This window comes from Hyla sarda, chromosome 7 (assembly GCF_029499605.1).
Source record: "Hyla sarda isolate aHylSar1 chromosome 7, aHylSar1.hap1, whole genome shotgun sequence".
Lineage (NCBI taxonomy): Eukaryota > Metazoa > Chordata > Amphibia > Anura > Hylidae > Hyla > Hyla sarda.
This window is the reverse complement of record NC_079195.1, coordinates 40548094-40566129: the sequence shown is the minus strand read 5'-3', so window position 1 is coordinate 40566129 and position 18036 is coordinate 40548094. Positions and strand designations below refer to the sequence as shown.

Genomic DNA, 18036 nt, shown 5'->3' with positions numbered 1-18036 from the left:
TATAGGATCTACCTAGGTCACGTGATATATTATAATGGTTTTACAGATATTTAGGACCTTCGTGGGTCATGTGATGTACCCAGAGTTCTCTGGGTTCAGGACCTACAGGCTTTTCAACCAATGGGATTAGGCCAGCCCTCTTAGTATATAAATGGCTGTAGTCTGTAAATTCACTCTCTTTTCTCTTGTTCCCGCACTCTCTTCTTGCTGGACATTAAGCCAAGCCCAATGAGCATATCTCAATTCATCTCAACTAGGCCAAAGCCTAAAGAACCAGCAGCCACTAAAACCGTGAGTTATAAAGCTCTGTTTACTAAATCCTTGTGACTACTATTCAACTCAACTCATACAATTGGTAGCACAGGGGCCTGCTTAAAGCTAAAGACTATAAGTCCCAGCAAAGCCTGTGAGGAACCTGTATCCCGGTTACCTCAAGAGAGACTGTATGTTTATAAAGACTGTTTGCATAAGAAGTTCAGTAAAAGTTCCAGTTATCTCATAAATTCTGCTGCGGACATTTTGTCTATTATCCTGCTGTTTGTGGACCGGTTGTCGGCAGGGCCTTCTATACAAAACAACCGCACCCTGGCGTCATGACAAATCAAGGGTTAATACCATCAGACCCTGTAACATTATTGCCTCACCCGGCACCACACTATCAGTTTGGATCACCAGACCCATAGATTGGCCGAGATTTGGTGTCTTTATACGCTTGGTGGGACTGTCCCAACTGAAATCCTGTATGTCCTATGAGAGTCCTACAGGTTGCCATATCAGTAACATTGCTCATATGGGTGCAGCAGTCAGATATCAATATACAGAGACAACCAGAACACCTACCGTAATAGGAAAGAGCCCCGAGATGGCTTTGTGCCATCAGGTTCAGACCTTGCTTGTAGCAGCGCATTAGAGATCATGAGATCCCGAACACTAAATGTCAAAGCCACATTTACTCCCAGGTAATTGCTATGGAAATGAGACAAATGTGAAATGCATTATACATTAATAATCCTGTTCTGGTATTTTTCTAAGCGTGTCTCATCCTTCAGAGGAATGACGGTCTAATTGTCCTCAATAATAGAACATTCCCAGTGATTCCCTTTATATTCGTTACTATGTGAGTCAGTGAGTTCTCCGTACAGGGCCGCACACCGGTGGCTGTGTAAATGATTCATAGGGTCGGATCCCCTCCTTAGCCCTATGTAATCTGTGCCTGGTGATGGTGTGGATGGATTTGCAGATGCATTAAAAAAAATTGTATATGGGCAGAGCATAAATGTCAGGGGCCAGTAGGGGCCACGGCATGATGAAAAGCGCAAGTCTGTAAATATGTTTGAACCTCTTGTAGCACAGAGGCACCTTTATACTGTGGACATGTGCAGAGGCTCCTCATAGGTGGGACCCCTGCGATCTCCGGGCCCGCACCCCTGTCATTTGGGTCACGGAGCTAACTCCGCTCCGTGCCCGATGACTGGCAATGCAGGCCGCCTCACCCATGCATTCAAGTCTACGGGAGGAGGCGTGAGGGCTCTGTACTAGCCGTCATGCCCCCTCCCATAGACATGAATGGAGGGGGCGTGGCATGACATCACGAACGCGGAAGCGGCAAGCTTCTGTGTTCCGGACGGCAGTGTTTTGCTGTAGAATGTGTTAGCTGACTCAGCACTTTCCAGGGCTGGACAAAGGGCGGGTGTGCGTGTGTCAGCCAATAGGGCTGTGTTAGTCCAGCACTGGAAAGTGCTGAGTCAGCTAACACATTCTACGGCAAAACACATTTTACGGCAAAACACCGGAGCTGCCGGCCCAGAGATTGCAAGGGTGCCTAGTGGTGGCATCTAACACCTTATCCCCTATCCTTTGGGGATAGGGGATAAGCTCCAGAAAGTTAAACAGATTTGTAAATTACTTCTATTAAAAAATCTTAATCCTTTCAGTACTTATGAGCTTCTGAAGTTAAGGTTGTTCTTTTCTGTCTAAGTCCTCTCTGGTGACACCTGTCTCAGGAACCACCCTGTTTAGAAGAGGTTTGCTATGGGGATTTGCTTCTAAACTGGGCGTTTCCCGAGATACGTGTCATCAGAGAGCACTTAGACAGAAAAGAACAACCTTAACTTCAGAAGGTCATAAGTACTGAAAGGATTAAGATTTTTTTTAATAGAAGTAATTTACAAATCTGTTTAACTTTCTGGAGCCAGTTGATATATAAAAAAAAGATTTTTCCTGGAATACCCCTTTAAACTAATCTTGGCAGAATAAAGGGGTTAAACTACAAAATTTTCAATGAAGTGAAGCGGCCCGTGTGACATGTCACAAAAATTTGGGTTTTTGGAATCGTTTGCCTTTTCTGGCCAAAAGAAAGCAGAAGAGTTCAATCGGGCCACGTTCCAAGAGCAACAATTGCGCACAGTGTCCGACTGACTATGTAAAACTAGAGACTTGTCTGTATGAATAGTGTCATAGAGCGTCCGCCCGCATTACCTCACTCCACCCCTGCCTGACATACCAGAGGTGTTTCCTCGGCATTCCAGAACTTCGCACGGGAGGAGATCCGTCATTTCATGGCCGGTGGAAGGATAGAATTCAAGACAAATCAGAAGATTTTACTCAACAAGAAACACTAACTCTGGGTTCAAATAAAGATCATTTATGAGATTATGATATATTGCAGACTGGAACTGTCAATCTTGCACAGTTGGGGTTCCATGCAAAATCTTTCCTTGTGAACTCTCAATGCAAATGAGTAAAGAATCAGCCCAGAACTACACAGGGGGATCTTTCCAATGATCTCAAGGCAGCTGGGACTAAGGATCGACCGATATAGATTTTTTAGGGCCGATACCGATAATCTGTGACCTTTCAGGCCGATATTACGGTATAAGTTATCAGCTATTTCCCCCCTCCCCCCCGGCCCCGCAGAAGCTGCTGCAGATCAATGATTTAAAGCGGCGCGCAGGCCAGTCGCCCCCCACTTCTCTCCCCCTGCCTGTCCTGGGGTCCTCCCTAGTCCAACCACCACCGCTGCCCCATTGCCTCCCCCATCCCCGGTTTTATAATTACCTGTTCCCGGGGTCTGCGCTACTTCTGGCTCCGGCGGCGTCCTGAGCTCTCACTGTGCACACTGACGATGACGTTGCGTTGAGGACGTCACTCGTCATTGTGCAGCGCGCAGGACGCAGCAGGACGTCGCAGGAGCCAGAAGTAGCGCGGACCCTGGGCCCAGGTAATTATAAAACCGGGGATAGGGGAGGCAATGGGGGGGGCAGCGGCAGCGGTGGTCTCTGGCCGGGGAGGCGGGGGGGCTGGGCATTATCGGCATAACGGCAAGGTAATTGCCGATACCAATAATGTCCAAAATCGTGAATATCGGCCAATAATATCGGCCAGACCGACAATCGGTCGATCCCTAGCTGGGACCATAGTCACCAAGAAAACACTTGTTAACACACTACACCGTGAAGAACTGAAATCCTGCAGTGCCCGCAAGGTCCCCCTGCTCATGAAAGCACCTGTACAGGTCAATGAAGTTTGCCAGTGAATCTCTTAGAGCTGGGTGAAATTCTGGTCAGATTAGACCAAATTCAAGCTTTTTGGCATCAACTCAACTTGTTGTGTTTGGAGAAGGAGGAATTCTGCCTATGACCCCAAGTACACCATCCCTACCGTCAAACATGGAGGTGGAAACATTATGCTTTGGAGTTGTTTTTCTGTTAAGGACTAGTGTTGAGCGCGAATATTTGAAATGCAAATTTTTACCGCAAATATCGGCACTTCGCAAACATTTAGAATATAGTGATATATTTTTTTTTTTTATGCGAATATTTATGTGAATATTTATGCAAATATTGACACTTCCAGACTGGACACAGATCCCTCCCTTCTTTTAATTGAAATATATAATTGCGCATGCGCACTATGCGAATTTCATTAAGAATTTTTGCATGGAAAAAAAAGAGAATGAACATAGCAAATATGTGAATTTCGCAAACATAGGACGAATATTTGTCCATATTTTTGCAAAATATCGTGAATTCGAATATGACCCCTGCAACTCATCACTATTAAGGACAGGACAACTTCACTGCATCAAAGAGATGATGGATGGGGCATGTACCATCAAATCTTGGGGGAGTACCGTCTTCCCTCAGGGCATTGAAAATGGGTCGTGGTTTGGTGTTCCAGAGTTGTCAGTCATCAGCATTGAAACCTTAATGGGCTACTCTGAGGAAATAAAACTTGTCCCCTATACACATCCCCCGCGACCTCCTGTACGGGGGCAAACTACTTACCAATCCTTGGTGGTCTACAGCCCCCCACCCTCGGAGACAGACTTCAGTGACATCCTACTCAGCCAGTGATTTGCCGAGTGGGCCGACATTAAAGCCTGGGAGTGGGAGGCAGAGCGCACAGCAAATCACAGGGGGGCCCTAGAGGTCGATAGGGGATAACTTTTATTTCCTGTGGATAGGGGATAACTTATATTTCACCAAAGTATCCCTTTAAAGACTTGGAGAGTATATGCAAAGAATAATAGAACAAAATCCCTTGTGGGATGTGTGCAAACCTGTGGCCAACGACATGAAACGTCTGACCTCTGTCAGAGAGAAAGAGAGAGTGTGATGGTGCAAGGGTTAAGCCCACCAGACCTCTGGGTATCCACTACTAGTCCCAGCAAGTCACCAAATTAACCCTTAGATAAACGTGTTTCCACCAGAGCTGCCTTCAGAAAGGTGAGCTCATATATTTACAGATCAAAGACCAGAGCTGATTAATTAAACATTTAATCTGATAAGAGGTATCACAGTGCTATATATGTTAAAATACAGGAACAAATGACATACAGGTACAAAAATATATAAAGAGTTTAGTAAGACAAGTTCAGAAAACAAAAGATGAAGTTCTTACAGCATGATGATATCAGTCCATGAGAGTGAGTTCCAGCTGTTCTTAGGATGATCTTGTCAGCTTGTTCCACAGCATTGAACACACTACTTTGAGTCTAGCATTGTTAAATATTATCTATCTGCCTTTTTGGAAGGGAGACTCCATTCCCCCCTCCCCTCTGATCCCACCAGGGGGTCTTCTCTCTTCCTGGCCCCTTATCTGTTTGATTATATGATGGGACCAGAGTGCATGACTTCAAAAAAGCCTTTGACTTCAAAGGAGATGTAAACAAACAGCCAGACCCCCAATAAAATGCAATACACAAACCCACAGTCTGAATGACCTCTCACCCCCAGGTCTTAGGTTATACACAGATACAATAAAAACACATGTATGTGTCCATAATCAGGCCTTGGGCCTGACAGAGTGCAATAGCAAAATTAGTTTTAATGATAGGGCCCATTTAAAATAACATCGCCATAAACTGTCCAGAAAAGCTGTTGTCTTTATTATGAAAGAGAGGCCTGTCTTGACCATCCTTTCCTGTTGTTTACCCATTCAGCTCTGCTACATCAGTATGTGGTGTCTTGGAGTACAAAGGTGAGGTGTATGGTGCAGATGTTGTAGCCCAGGGGCAGGTGTTATTAACCCCTAAATGTTCGTGATGCCAGGGCGTGGTTTTCCTGGTAAACCACCCGAACAGTAGTACCGCTATCCCAAAGTTAGGCAGGGCAATAATAGTCCAAGACCAGCTTAGGGTTAACGGTAGCTTTACTGAGGTAGACAGATGGAAATAGTCTTTAAAGCTAGGCCAGGATCCCAGAGAGGTGGCCAGTAACACAGAAGGACCTCGCAGCTTGCTGGGACTTCGATAGACTTTAGGACAGCCACGCTGACTATAATAGACTTGACTATAGACTTGACTTGACTGTAGGTAGTGACAGCAAACAAAGATGACTTGACTTACTGGCATGTGGCTGTAAGTAGGCTTGAGGCCTCCAGATGTGCTGGACACTGGTTCTGAGACGTCTAGTCTTTACTGTATCTCAGGATCAAGAGTGATAAGAGAGAGAGATTGTAATGGCTCCCCCTCTTATAAAGGGGGTGCTGAACCAGAAGCCCATAGCTCAAGCTGCAGGTCACCTGGTTAGCTGGTGCTCTCTGGGTAACAAACACATCATGTGAACACATTATCATGTGACAACTAAAAGGTCCTTAAAGGTCCTTTATACATAACACTATACATAATATATATTACTATGGGGGAGACACTGCAGGACGGCCCCTAGGACACAGAGGGACTGAGTACTGTACGGGACTATGTCCCATACTGGGACATCAAATGTACATAAATTGGCAAAAAAACAAAAAAAAAGGGCCGGATGAAATCATAATTTTGCCGCACCATGGAAACTATTTATGTAGATACCAAACACTGCAGAACTGAACATGTTTCTTCTAAATACCGTAATAGTGGACAAAAAATGAGGAGCGTTCAGCATAGAGGACACCCTTTTCTTTCCTCACTTAGCACAGCCTTTCCCAAAGGGGTGCCTCCAGCTGTTGCCAAACTACAACTCCCAGCATGCCCGGACAGCCGAAGGCTGTCCGGGCATGCTGGGAGTTGTAGTTTGGCAACAGCTGGAGGCACCCTGATCAGGAAACACTGACAGCCTATGGTGGTTTGTGGTATGGCGGTATGCTACACAGCTATATGATGTACGTATAGTGATTGCACTTGTTTGTCTCCATCTTTCAGCACACAAAGAAAATCGAGGAGGTTAGAATAAAGCCGATTTCTGCCCGCGCCAAGGCAAGCCTCCCGGTCACAGAGGGCATCGTCGAAGTGAAACATCATGGCAGGTGGCGGCAGGTCTGTGACCACGGCTGGACCATAGATAACAGCAGGGTGGTGTGCGGCATGCTGGGCTTTCCTGGAGAGGTTCAACCCAACGTCAAGTTTTACAGGTAAATCCTCACACCCATTGCTCGTATTGGGTCACCAATATGGCCGCCATTGCATCCCAACTGGGGGTGGGTGACATTTTTCTTTTTTTTGAAAGACAATTATTGCTATATTCAATGCTCCTGTGTTTCTGCGTGGCATACGGCAGCATCCGTTATTTAGCATATAAATTTTTTCCTGTAACGTGTATACTCTAAATGGACAGCACTACCGCAATGTCAACGCAACCTGACTTAAAGGGGTTATCCAGGAAAAAGCTTTTTTTTTTTTTTTTTTATATATATATATCAACTCGCTCCAGAAAGTTAAAAAGATTTGTAAATGACTTCTATTAAAAAATCTTAATCCTTTCAGTACTTATGAGCTTCTGAAGTTAAGGTTGTTCTTTTCTGTCTAAGTGCTCTCTGATGACACCTGTCTCGGGAAACGCCCAGTTTAGAAACAAATCCCCATAGCAAACCTCTTCTAAACTATGTGGTTCCCGAGACACGTGTCATCAGAGAGCACTTAGACAGAAAAGAACAACCTTAACTTCAGAAGCTCATAAGTACTGAAAGGATTAAGATTTTTTTTATAGAAGTAATTTACAAATCTGTTTAACTTTTTGGAGCCAATTGATATATAAAAAAAAGTTTTTTCCCTGGATAACCCCTTTAATGATTGAAAAACAGCTTCAAATCTGCAGCAGATCCTGTTCGTGTGAGTGCCCATTCACACTACGTTTATTCCGAGCTGCATCATCCACACTACAAAATTTTTGGACCCCAGACTCCATGTTCATTCTTTTGGCAAAATGCGCTCAGAAATACATTACGGTCTATGGAAATGGCCCATTTTTGAGTGGTCCCGCCGCAGTAATGTAATCTCCTCCCCGGAATATCTCTGGGCAGAAATTCCGTAGTGTGAATGTGTGCTGTGGTGGGGATAATGGTGGTCTTTCCGTTCTGCTGCTCACTTATTTTGACATCCACTGCTCAGGAAGGGGCGTGTCCCAGGCAAGCACTGACCCCACCCTCACTCAACATGCATTCACTTCCTCCCTGAGTCTGCTGTGCTGTGCTGGGTCTCTTCACTGCAGGCTGCTCTGTAACCCCCTCCTCTCTGTTTTCATGCTGCAGTCTGATAGGACAGGAGTGAGCACAGAGGAGTGCTAGCCCCGCCCTCACTTCCTGGACTTTGTCTCAGCCTGTGCTTCAAAGATGATCCTGCAGCCAAACAGGATTATGTTCTAAATGGCATGGGGACCCCTAGTGGTCTTTTTTTTTTTTTTTTTTTATAAGCCATGATTACTATAAAAAGGAGATAACATTGACAAGATGCACAACATGTAAAAGTTATTGAATCTGACAGTGCCCATTTAAATGTTTTGATAAGTGGCAGCTGTAACACCTAAATAGACTAAAGGGATAAGGCTTCTCTTTGAGGGGGTATTTTTTGTCCTTTTGGAAAGATTTCTGGCTTGGCAGACATTCCCAGTCATGTTCTTAGAATCCTAATTGGAGTGAAACACTGACTTTGCCGGAGGGTTACCTGGAAAAAGTGGTGTGAGAGAGCTGCTTTGCATTTCCTTTCTTATTTTAGTAGACTGTCACCCCATGCTGAGAGAGGAATTTTTTGGGGCCAATGGGTCACCATGGCAGCTATTGGCCAAAGGTCCCCAGACCTGCAATGTCAATATTGTATAGATATGAGACAAATGAGTTTAAAGGGGTACTCATCTTGAAAACATTTTTTTTTTAAATCAACTGGTCCCAGAAAGTTAAACAGATTTGTAAATGACTTCTATTTAAGAATCTTAATCCTTCCAGTACTACTCAGCTTCTGTAAGTTGCACAGAAAGTTCTTTCCTTTTTGAATTTCCTTTCTGTCTGACCACAGTGCTCTCTGCTGACACCTCTGTCCATTTTAGGAACTGTCCAGAGTAGGAGCAAATCCCCATAGCAAACCTCTCCTGCTCTGGACAGTTCCTGACATGGACAGAGGTGTCAGCAGAGGGCACTGTGGTCAGACAGAAAGGAAATTCAAAAAGGAAAGAACTTCCTGTGCAGCATATAGCAGCTGAGAAGTACTGGAAGGATTAAGATTTTTAAATTGAAGTAATTTACAAATCTGTTTAACTTTCTGGCACCAGTTGATTTAAAAAAAAAATGTTTTCCAGAGGAGTACCCCTTTAATGACCTGGAATACCACATGGTGGTAAGCAATATTTTAAAAAATAAATACATTTTTTGCTCGGTTTTCCCATTTAGTGTAATAAAACTAGTATAAGTCCCTTTCCTATAGTTCTGCTCCCCCTTCCCCAAACCCTGTGTCTGTCTGATGGCTACCAGGACATGCTGGGAGTTTTGGTTGGGGACTCTGCTGCTGTAGACTCGGAGTTGTTTTGTGTTGTTTGTAGGTCGGATGTCTCATGAGGACACTGTATTACTACCTTCCCAGTACACAGCAATGCTGGATGCCACGTTTTATCGTCCACAGCGGTGCAAACCCCCCATCAGCGGAGGAATATAATTATACGTCTTGTCCCCCAGGAAAAGCCTGTGGTGGGGAAGAGCCGGGTGTAATTCCTGCATCACACCAATGTGCTATTCTTATGGGCCGTCCTGTGTAATTTACTCTGATCCTCGTGTTGTTTGCAGCCTTTTCTCGGAAGCTGGTGTACTTGTGGTGTCTTATTGTCACTTTCCATTATAACGCCCACTGGGGCTGCCACCCAGCTTTCCTCAGACCTGATATGTAAATGGTTGCTAAAAATGTAAAGTTGGGGTAGTAGTGGGACAGGGCAAAAAGCAAAGGCTCCAAAGCTATGGCAGTGTTTCCCAACCAGTGTGCCTCCAGCTGCTGCTAATGCCCATAGGGGCCGCCACCCAGCTTTCCATGATATGTGAATGGATGTTTTGACAGCTAAAAATGTCAATAAAAGGTAAAGTTGGGGTAGTAGTGGGACAGGGCAAAAAGCAAAGGCTCCAAAGCTATGGCAGTGTTTCCCAACCAGTGTGCCTCCAGCTGTTGCTAATGCCCATAGGGGCCGCCACCCAGCTTTCCATGATATGTGAATGGATGCTTTGACAGCTAAAAATGTCAATAAAAGGTAAAGTTGGGGTAGTAGTGGGACAGGGCAAAAAGCAAAGGCTCCATAGCTATGGCAGTGTTTCCCAACCAGTATGCCTCCAGCTGCTGCTAATGCCCATAGGGGCCGCCACCCAGCTTTCCATGATATGTGAATGGATGTTTTGACAGCTAAAAATGTCAATAAAAGGTAAAGTTGGGGTAGTAGTGGGACAGGGCAAAAAGCAAAGGCTCCATAGCTATGGCAGTGTTTCCCAACCAGTGTGCCTCCAGCTGTTGCTATTGCCCATAGGGGCTGCCACCCAGCTTTCCATGATATGTGAATGGATGCTTTGACAGCTAAAAATGTCAATAAAAGGTAAAGTTGGGGTAGTAGTGGGACAGGGCAAAAAGAATTGTCTCCATAGCTTTATAACAGGGTTTCCTAACTAATGTGCCTCCAGCTGTTGCAAAACTACAATTACATTATAATGCCCAGAGGGGCTGCCATCCAGCTTTCCTAAGACCTGATATGTGAATGGATGCTAAAAGGTAAAGATGGGGTAGTAGTGGGACAGGGCAAAAAGCAAAGGCTCCAGAGCTCCATGACAATGTTTCCTAACCAGTGTGCCTCCAGCTGTTGCTAATGCCCATAGGGGCCGCCACCCAGCTTTCCATGATATGTGAATGGATGTTTTGACAGCTAAAAATGTAAATAAAAAGGTAAAGTTGGGGTAGTAGTGAGACAGCGCAAAAAGAATTGTCTCCATAGCCTCCAGCTGTTGCAAAACTACAATAACATTATAATGCCCAGAGGGGGCGCCACCCAGCTTTCCTAAGACCTGATATGTGAATGGATGCTAAAAATGACAGTGTTTCCCAACCAGCATGCCTCCAGCTGTTGCTAATGCCCATAGGGGCCGCCACCCAGCTTTCCATGATATGTGAATGGATGTTTTGACAGCTAAAAATGTAAATAAAAGGTAAAGTTGGGATAGTAGTGGGACAGGGCAAAAAGAATTGTCTCCATAGCCTCCAGCTGTTGCAAAACTACAATAACATTATAATGCCCAGAGGAGGCGCCACCCAGCTTTCCTAAGACCTGATATGTGAATGGATGCTAAAAATGACAGTGTTTCCCAAACAGCTTGCCTCCAGCTGATGCAAAACTACAACTCCCAGCATGCCCGGACAGCCAACGGCTGTCCGGGCATGCTGAGAGTTGTAGTTTTGCAACAGCTGGAGACACACTGGCTGGAAAACACTGCTCTGGACGTGGCTCAGGAAATAAGGTTGGAGAGTCAAATTGGGTCATGTGTTATGTTGAAGAGGAGTAAAAGCAGCAGGACTATGAAATAACCTGAATCCTGAGATATTAATTGGCGATCTCCGCACAGCGCGCTGCCTTGTGACATTGATGCCATTAGCCGTCGCTCGCAGCGGGCGCTTTTCTCGCAGGAAGAAATTGAACAGTCACCTGCCCTGACCTTTTAGAAAAAAAAGTCTAAGTCTGAATGATAATTTGTCCTGGGCATTATAAGGTTAACCAAATGTCTTCAGCGGTCAAGCAGTTTATATCTGTTTCCGGGAAAGCTGGGGGGTAACAAGCAATATGGCCGAACTAAGGCTAAGCAGTATCAAAATTATTGGGGCAACTTTTGTTAGCATTTGCGATTTTGGTTGCAAAAAAATGTAAATACAACTAGTGAAGTCACAGAGAAGATGCCCGCAGGTCGCAGTTGCGTGCGCCTTCACACTAAGAAATTTCCCAGCGTAGAAATTCTGCCCGGAAATTCCAGGGCAGCAGTTTCCAATAGGATTCTGCCGCACCTTGCACACTGCTGAAAATAAAAATTCTGGATTAGTTAGCATGATATTCCGGGCGGACATTCCGTAGTGTGAATGCACCCTTACATTAAAGGAGATATGTCACCCCGAAAAACATATTCCCTATATAAAGGATAAGGGATGCGTTTTAGATCACGGGGGGGTCTGACCGCTGGGACCCCTCGCAATGTCCTGCATGGGGCCTCGGCTCTCCCTGTGAGCTGAGCATGATCCTCGCCAAACTGAGACTGCTGTGCGCGTCAATGTGTGTCGATTAAATATGTCACGTGACAAGTGTGAGCCAATAGGATGTGATGGAGGCGGAGCATCTCATTCTATGGCAATGCACCGGCCGACACCCCTCCATGTATCTCTATGGGAGAGCCGTTGTGAGGTGCAGAACTGCGCCCCGTGCAATTTTACGTCTGCCCCTCCCCTCAGCTGTTCAGAGATTTCCGAACATACAGTGAGGGGAGGCAGAGGTGGGCAGGACGCAGTTCTGCCCCTCCCTAACCCCGTTCACAGCTCCCTCCTCGCCCCTCCATCAGGAGGAGGACATAGATTCTCACAGCCCTGCTCCTGGACGTAAATTTTCATGCACCTCCCTCTGGAGGAGAGGGATTCTCACAGCCCCCTGGATGTAGATTTTCACAGCTGTCAAAATCTCCATCCTGGATCGGGGCTGTGGGAATCTGCGTCCTCCTCCTGAGGCGAGGAGAGAACTGTGTACAGGCTGAGGGAGGTGCAGAACTGCGTCCTGCCCTTCTCTGTCTTCCCCCTCCCCTCACTGTATGTTCGGAAATCTCTGAACAGCCGAGGGGAGGGGCCTACGTAAAGCTGTATGGGGCGCAGTTCTGCACCTCACACCATTCAGCTATTTCCGGTGTGAGTTGGTTTTTTGCGCCCCCGTAGATCCATGCGTCCGCTCCTCCCCCAGCTCTCCGAACATTTCCGAAGCTAGAGCTGGGGCAAGAGGAGGAAGGAGGTACACGCCCCCTCCCTGAGCTCGGCTGGACGCAGATCTCCACGGCACGCCCCCTCCCTCATCTCCCCCGAGCATAGGACGTAAATCTCCACGGCAGGTCCCCTCCCACATCTCCCCTCCCTGAGGACATAGATCAGTGCTCCCAATGAGCGCTATGTGTAAAGGGTCTTTAGCCCATACAGTATGTCACCCTTTAGCCCCTGCAGTATGTCCCCCTTTACACATAGAGCTCATTGGGAGCACTGATCTATGTCCTCAGGGAGGGGAGATGAGGGAGGGGACCTGCCGTGGCGATCTATGTCCTCAGGGAGGGGGCGTGGCCGTAGAGATCTGCGTCCAGCCGAGCTCAGAGAGGGGAGATGAGGGAGGGGGTGTGAACCTTCTCCCTTCCCTTGCTCTGCCCTCCCCCAGTTCTAGCTTCGGAAATGTTCGGAGAGCTGGGGGAGGAGCGGACGCATGGATCTACGGGGGCGCAAAAAAACACCTCACACCGGCTCTCCCATAGAAATATATGGGAGGGGGCGGGTGGGCCGGCGCTTCGTGCGGGGTTCGTGATACAACGTTCCCAGAGAGAGACGGGGCACCGTACAGGAGATTGGGACCACCTGTAGGACCCCCCAGCAATTTCAAACTTATCCCCTATCCTTTAGCTAGGGGATAATTTTGCAGCCATAGCCATAGGGGATGTGTCTGATCGGGGGGGGGGGGGGGTTTGACTGCTGGGACTCTTGTTGGTCCCAGCAGGAGATTGCGACTTGTGAGCCCGGTGTGAGGTGAGATTTCCAAACCTAGGGGCTTGGCTTAATTATCTCCTGCAGACGTGCGACCTCGGGCTCTGCCCTCGCTCCTCCCCCTTCTAGCATCTGAAAACTTCGGAGAGCGGAGGGGAGGAGCGGTTCGATTTTTGCATGGGTTCGGAAATCTCACCTCACACCGGCCTTACAATCTTCATATTGTGCAACCAAATTCGCTGTGTTGCCCTGGGCATTTTTCTCCAACCTGCAGCTTTCTAGCTGTTCTAAAACTACAACTCCCCCAGCATACTGGGACTTATAGGAGTTGTAGTTTTGTACCGTTACACCACGAGTGCCTCTAGTTATTGCAAAACTACAACTCACAGCATGCCTGCACAGCCTTTGGGAAGTCTTCCTGATTAGTGTTGAGCGGCATAGGCCATATTCGAATTCGCGAATATTCGCGAATATATGGACGTATATTCGTCATATATTCGCTAATATTCGCATATTCGTCATATCCTCGTTTTATTTTCGCATATGCGAATATTTACAGATGTGAAAATTAGCATATACAAAATTCGCATATGCGAAAAACCGTGTATGCTAATTTTCGCATATGCGATTTTTTGCACGCCAGTCTCACACAGTAGTATTAGAGCCTTCTTACACCACACAAGCTGGAAGCAGAGAGGGATGATCACTGTGATGTGTACTGTGAAGAAAAAAAAAACAAAAAAAAAAAAACAATATTCGTAATTACGAATATATAGCGCTATATTCGCGAAATTCGCGAATTCGCGAATATGCTATATTCGCGAATAATATTCGAATTGCGAATATTCGCGAGCAACACTATTCCTGATATGGGAGACAGACAGCACTGACCTGAGCGTTAGCAAAATAGATCAGTTTAATGCAGCGAGGTCCTTGTATAACTTCTCCTCTCCTGTAGAGATGACTTTCTTTTTTTCCTCTAGAAATGTAAGACGATATCCTCACAGTGTGGAGAGGAACAAGGTTCAGAAACATTGACTTGATTGTAGTCTTAGGGTACGTTCCCACACGGCGTATTTGCTGCGTATTTGCTGCTGCGTATTTTATTTTCTCTGTTGAAGTCAATGGGTAGGAAAATACGCAGCACCAAATACGCAGCAAATACGCAGCAAAATACGCCATGTGGGAATGTACCCTTAGACAGGTGGCCTGTGGCCTATACATAAGGTATCCCTAGCATTACCAACCCTAGGACCACTTAAATTAGGTTCCTCAGTAAAGGCAGAGCTGAGGAACACACGTGTGGCCACATTACCATTCAACTGTACATTAGATGCAGCAATGTGAGAAATATTAACCCTTAGCACCCTAGAAGACTGAATCATATGTATAAAGTAAAGTGCAGTGCAAGTAAATAGAGTTGCAAAACTCTCCAGTAAATAAAATACACATTATGTAATTGGAAACCCTTAAGCTCTCAGCCACCCGCCAACTCTCTAGTGGATGGTAGCTGGCACGGCAGTACTGGCACACTACACAATTCTGAGGAAGAAGGCTAGGAAGCCTTAGAAACAGAGCTGATTTCTTTAAAAAAAAACCTGCACCCCATCTGTCCTCAGGTCGTGCGTGGTATTGCAGCTCAGTTTCAATTAAAGGGGTACTCGGTGGAAAAAAAATGTATTAAATCAACTGGTGCCAGAAAGCTAAACAGATTTGTAAATTATTTCTATTGAAAAATCTTTATCCTTCCAGTACTTTTTAGCAGCTGTATGCTACAGAGGAAATCATTTTCTTTTTGAATTTCTTTTTAGTCTTGTCCACAGTGCTCTCTGCCGACACCTGATGCCCGTATCAGGAACTGTCCAGAGCAGAAGAAAATTATCATAGCAAACCTCTGCTACCTCTGGACAGTTTCTAACACGGACAAAGGTGTCAGCAGAGAGCACTGCGGACAAGACAAAAAAGAAATTCAAAAATCAAAGAATTTCCTCTGTAGCATACAGCTGCTAATAAGTACTGGAAGAATAGTACCCCTTTAAAGGAGATCTGTAGTGTAAAATAACTTATCCCCTATCCTTTGGATAGGGGATAAGTTATTTTACACTACAGATCTCCTTTAAAGTAAATGGAGCCAAGTTGTAATACCACAAACAACATGAGAACAGGGGTGGTGCTGTTTTTTTTTTTTTTTTGAAGAATTCAGCTCTGTTCATCTACTTCAGCTCTGTTCTGATGCGACTTTGATGCAACAAAAATCAAAGAATTTCCTCTGTAGCATACAGCTGCTAATAAGTACTGGAAGGATAGTACCCCTTTAAAGGAGATCTGTAGTGTAAAATAACTTATCCCCTATCCGAAGGATAGGGGATAAGTTATTTTACACTACAGATCTCCTTTAAAGTGAATGGAGCCAAGTTGTAATACCACAAACAACCTGAGAACAGGGGTGGTGCTGTTTTTTTTTTTTTGGAAGAATTCAGCTCTGTTCATCTACTTCAGCTCTGTTCTGATGCAACTTTGATGCAACAAAAATCAAAGAATTTCCTCTGTAGCATACAGCTGCTAATAAGTACTGGAAGGATAGTACCCCTTTAAAGGAGATCTATAGTGTAAAATAACTTATCCCCTATCCTTCGGATAGGGGATAAGTTATTTTACACTACAGATCTCCTTTAAAGTGAATGGAGCCAAGTTGTAATACCACAAACAACCTGAAAACAGGGGTGGTGCTGTTTTTTTTGTTTTGTTTTTTTTTTTGAAGAATTCAGCTCTGTTCATCTACTTCAGCTCTGTTCCGACGCGACTTTAGTTCCACGTCGCCTCCCGTCCTTCTGGATCCTTGTAGCTCCCGTCGTGACGCTAAGTAGCATGTTGTTGGCGTGTTGCAGTAAACAGTCATTGTGTGATTACAGTCGGTCGGAAGGAAGATAATTTTTTTTCTGCAGTCAGGGTGGAAATGGCTGCCAAGGACTGAGTAAGCAGAAAGGCGAGGATGTACGTTTTCAATACTGTAGCAGGAGACAGGTCAATTTCTGTCTTGCAGGAGATAACTCCGAGCGAGACTGGAACATTAATTATCTGAGCAAACCTCAGAATTGTTCTCCCGACAAATAGATTTGGCTACATCATAGGACTCTCATCTTCGATTCATTGCTATCTGCGCGAGAATTTATAATAAAGCTCCCGGCTGAAGAACCGAAAAATCTGGAGAAAGTGAAGTGTTTAGTTGAAGTTAAAATTGAACCCTGATATAGTTCACCAGCCTCAGCTTTCTTTATTTCCAAACCTGAATTACACGTTTCTCCATACCTTTATTTTTTCTTTTCTTTTCTTTTTTTTCTTCTGTCATATCAAATCCATAGTCGCCTCGTTCTGATATTGTGAAAGTTTTGTGCTTGGTATAAAAAAATTGTCCCATAGAGCTGAACACTAAGCAGGGCTTAAAGGGGGTACTACCGTGCTGACAACTTATCCCCTATCTAAAGGATAGGGGAATAAGTTGCCTGATCGCGTGGGGTCCCACCGCTGGGGACCCACCGCGATCTTGCACGCAGCACCCCGCTCTCATCAGGCCCCGGAGGAAACATCCGCTCCGGGCCTGATGACGGGGTCGGTGATCGTGACGTCACAGCTCCGCCCCCGTGTGACGTCACGCTCCGCCACCTCAATGCAAGTCTATGGCAGGGGCGAAACAGCTGTCTTGCCCACTGCCATAGACTTACATTGAGGGGGCGGAGCATGATGTCACATGGGGGCGGAGCCGTGACGTCACGATACTCCGGCCCCGTGATCGGCAATCATCAGACCCGGAGTGATGTTCGCTCCGGGGCCTGATGAGAGCGGGGTGCTGCGTGCGAGATCCTTTAGATAGGGGATAAGTTGTCAGCACGGTAGTACCCCTTTAAAGAGTACCTGTCATGATCTTGTTAAATTTTATAATCCTCCCAGTTCACTGCCCCCATCATGATAAACCACCCCCTGCCTTTATTGCTATTATTTTTTTATTTTTTTTTTAGTTTTCTACCTTGATATTGCTCTGTATTTTCTGCTCAGTCAGATTCACAGACTGGGAAGGAGCATTCCCCAGCAGGCGTGACATCATTTGAAGCCCTACAGGGGAGAACTTCCTCCCTCACTCTGCTACACACAGCCCAGAGCAGTTCAGTGTGAGATGAGCTATGATTGGATAAGGCTGCACACACCCCTCAGTATTTCATGATTGTGGAATTTTCTGCCAGGCCAGCAGGAGTCCAAAGTTTGTGCAAGAGATAGGGAAATGTGCTGTGGACAAATAGGGAGACACCTAGTGGCAGCTTTTTTAACACAAATAAAATATATATATATATATATATATATATATATATATATATACAGTATATATATATATATATATATATATATATATATATATATATTATTTTTTTTCAAACAAAGTAAATTAGAAAAATGTTTTTATTTACCATAAGGAGTGCAATAGCAAAACATTTTTTTTATGGCAGTGCCCATAAGGGTTTATCCAGGAATAGATAATTTAAAAAAAACGCTCCATGTCTGTCTCCAGGTTGGGTGTGATATTACAACTTCAATTCATTCACTTC

General features: G+C 45.4%; 1 protein-coding gene across 5 annotated transcripts in view; it reads left to right on the top strand.

Moving 5' to 3' along the window:
• LOXL4 (lysyl oxidase like 4) overlaps positions 1-18036 on the top strand; it is a 128005-nt gene that overhangs the window by 46490 nt on the left and 63479 nt on the right. For all 5 annotated transcript variants that reach the window (XM_056529561.1, XM_056529560.1, XM_056529562.1 and 2 more), the window contains one exon: positions 6641-6849. In XM_056529561.1, the coding sequence (XP_056385536.1) occupies positions 6641-6849 (209 nt within the window). The remainder of the gene's footprint in view (positions 1-6640; positions 6850-18036) is intronic.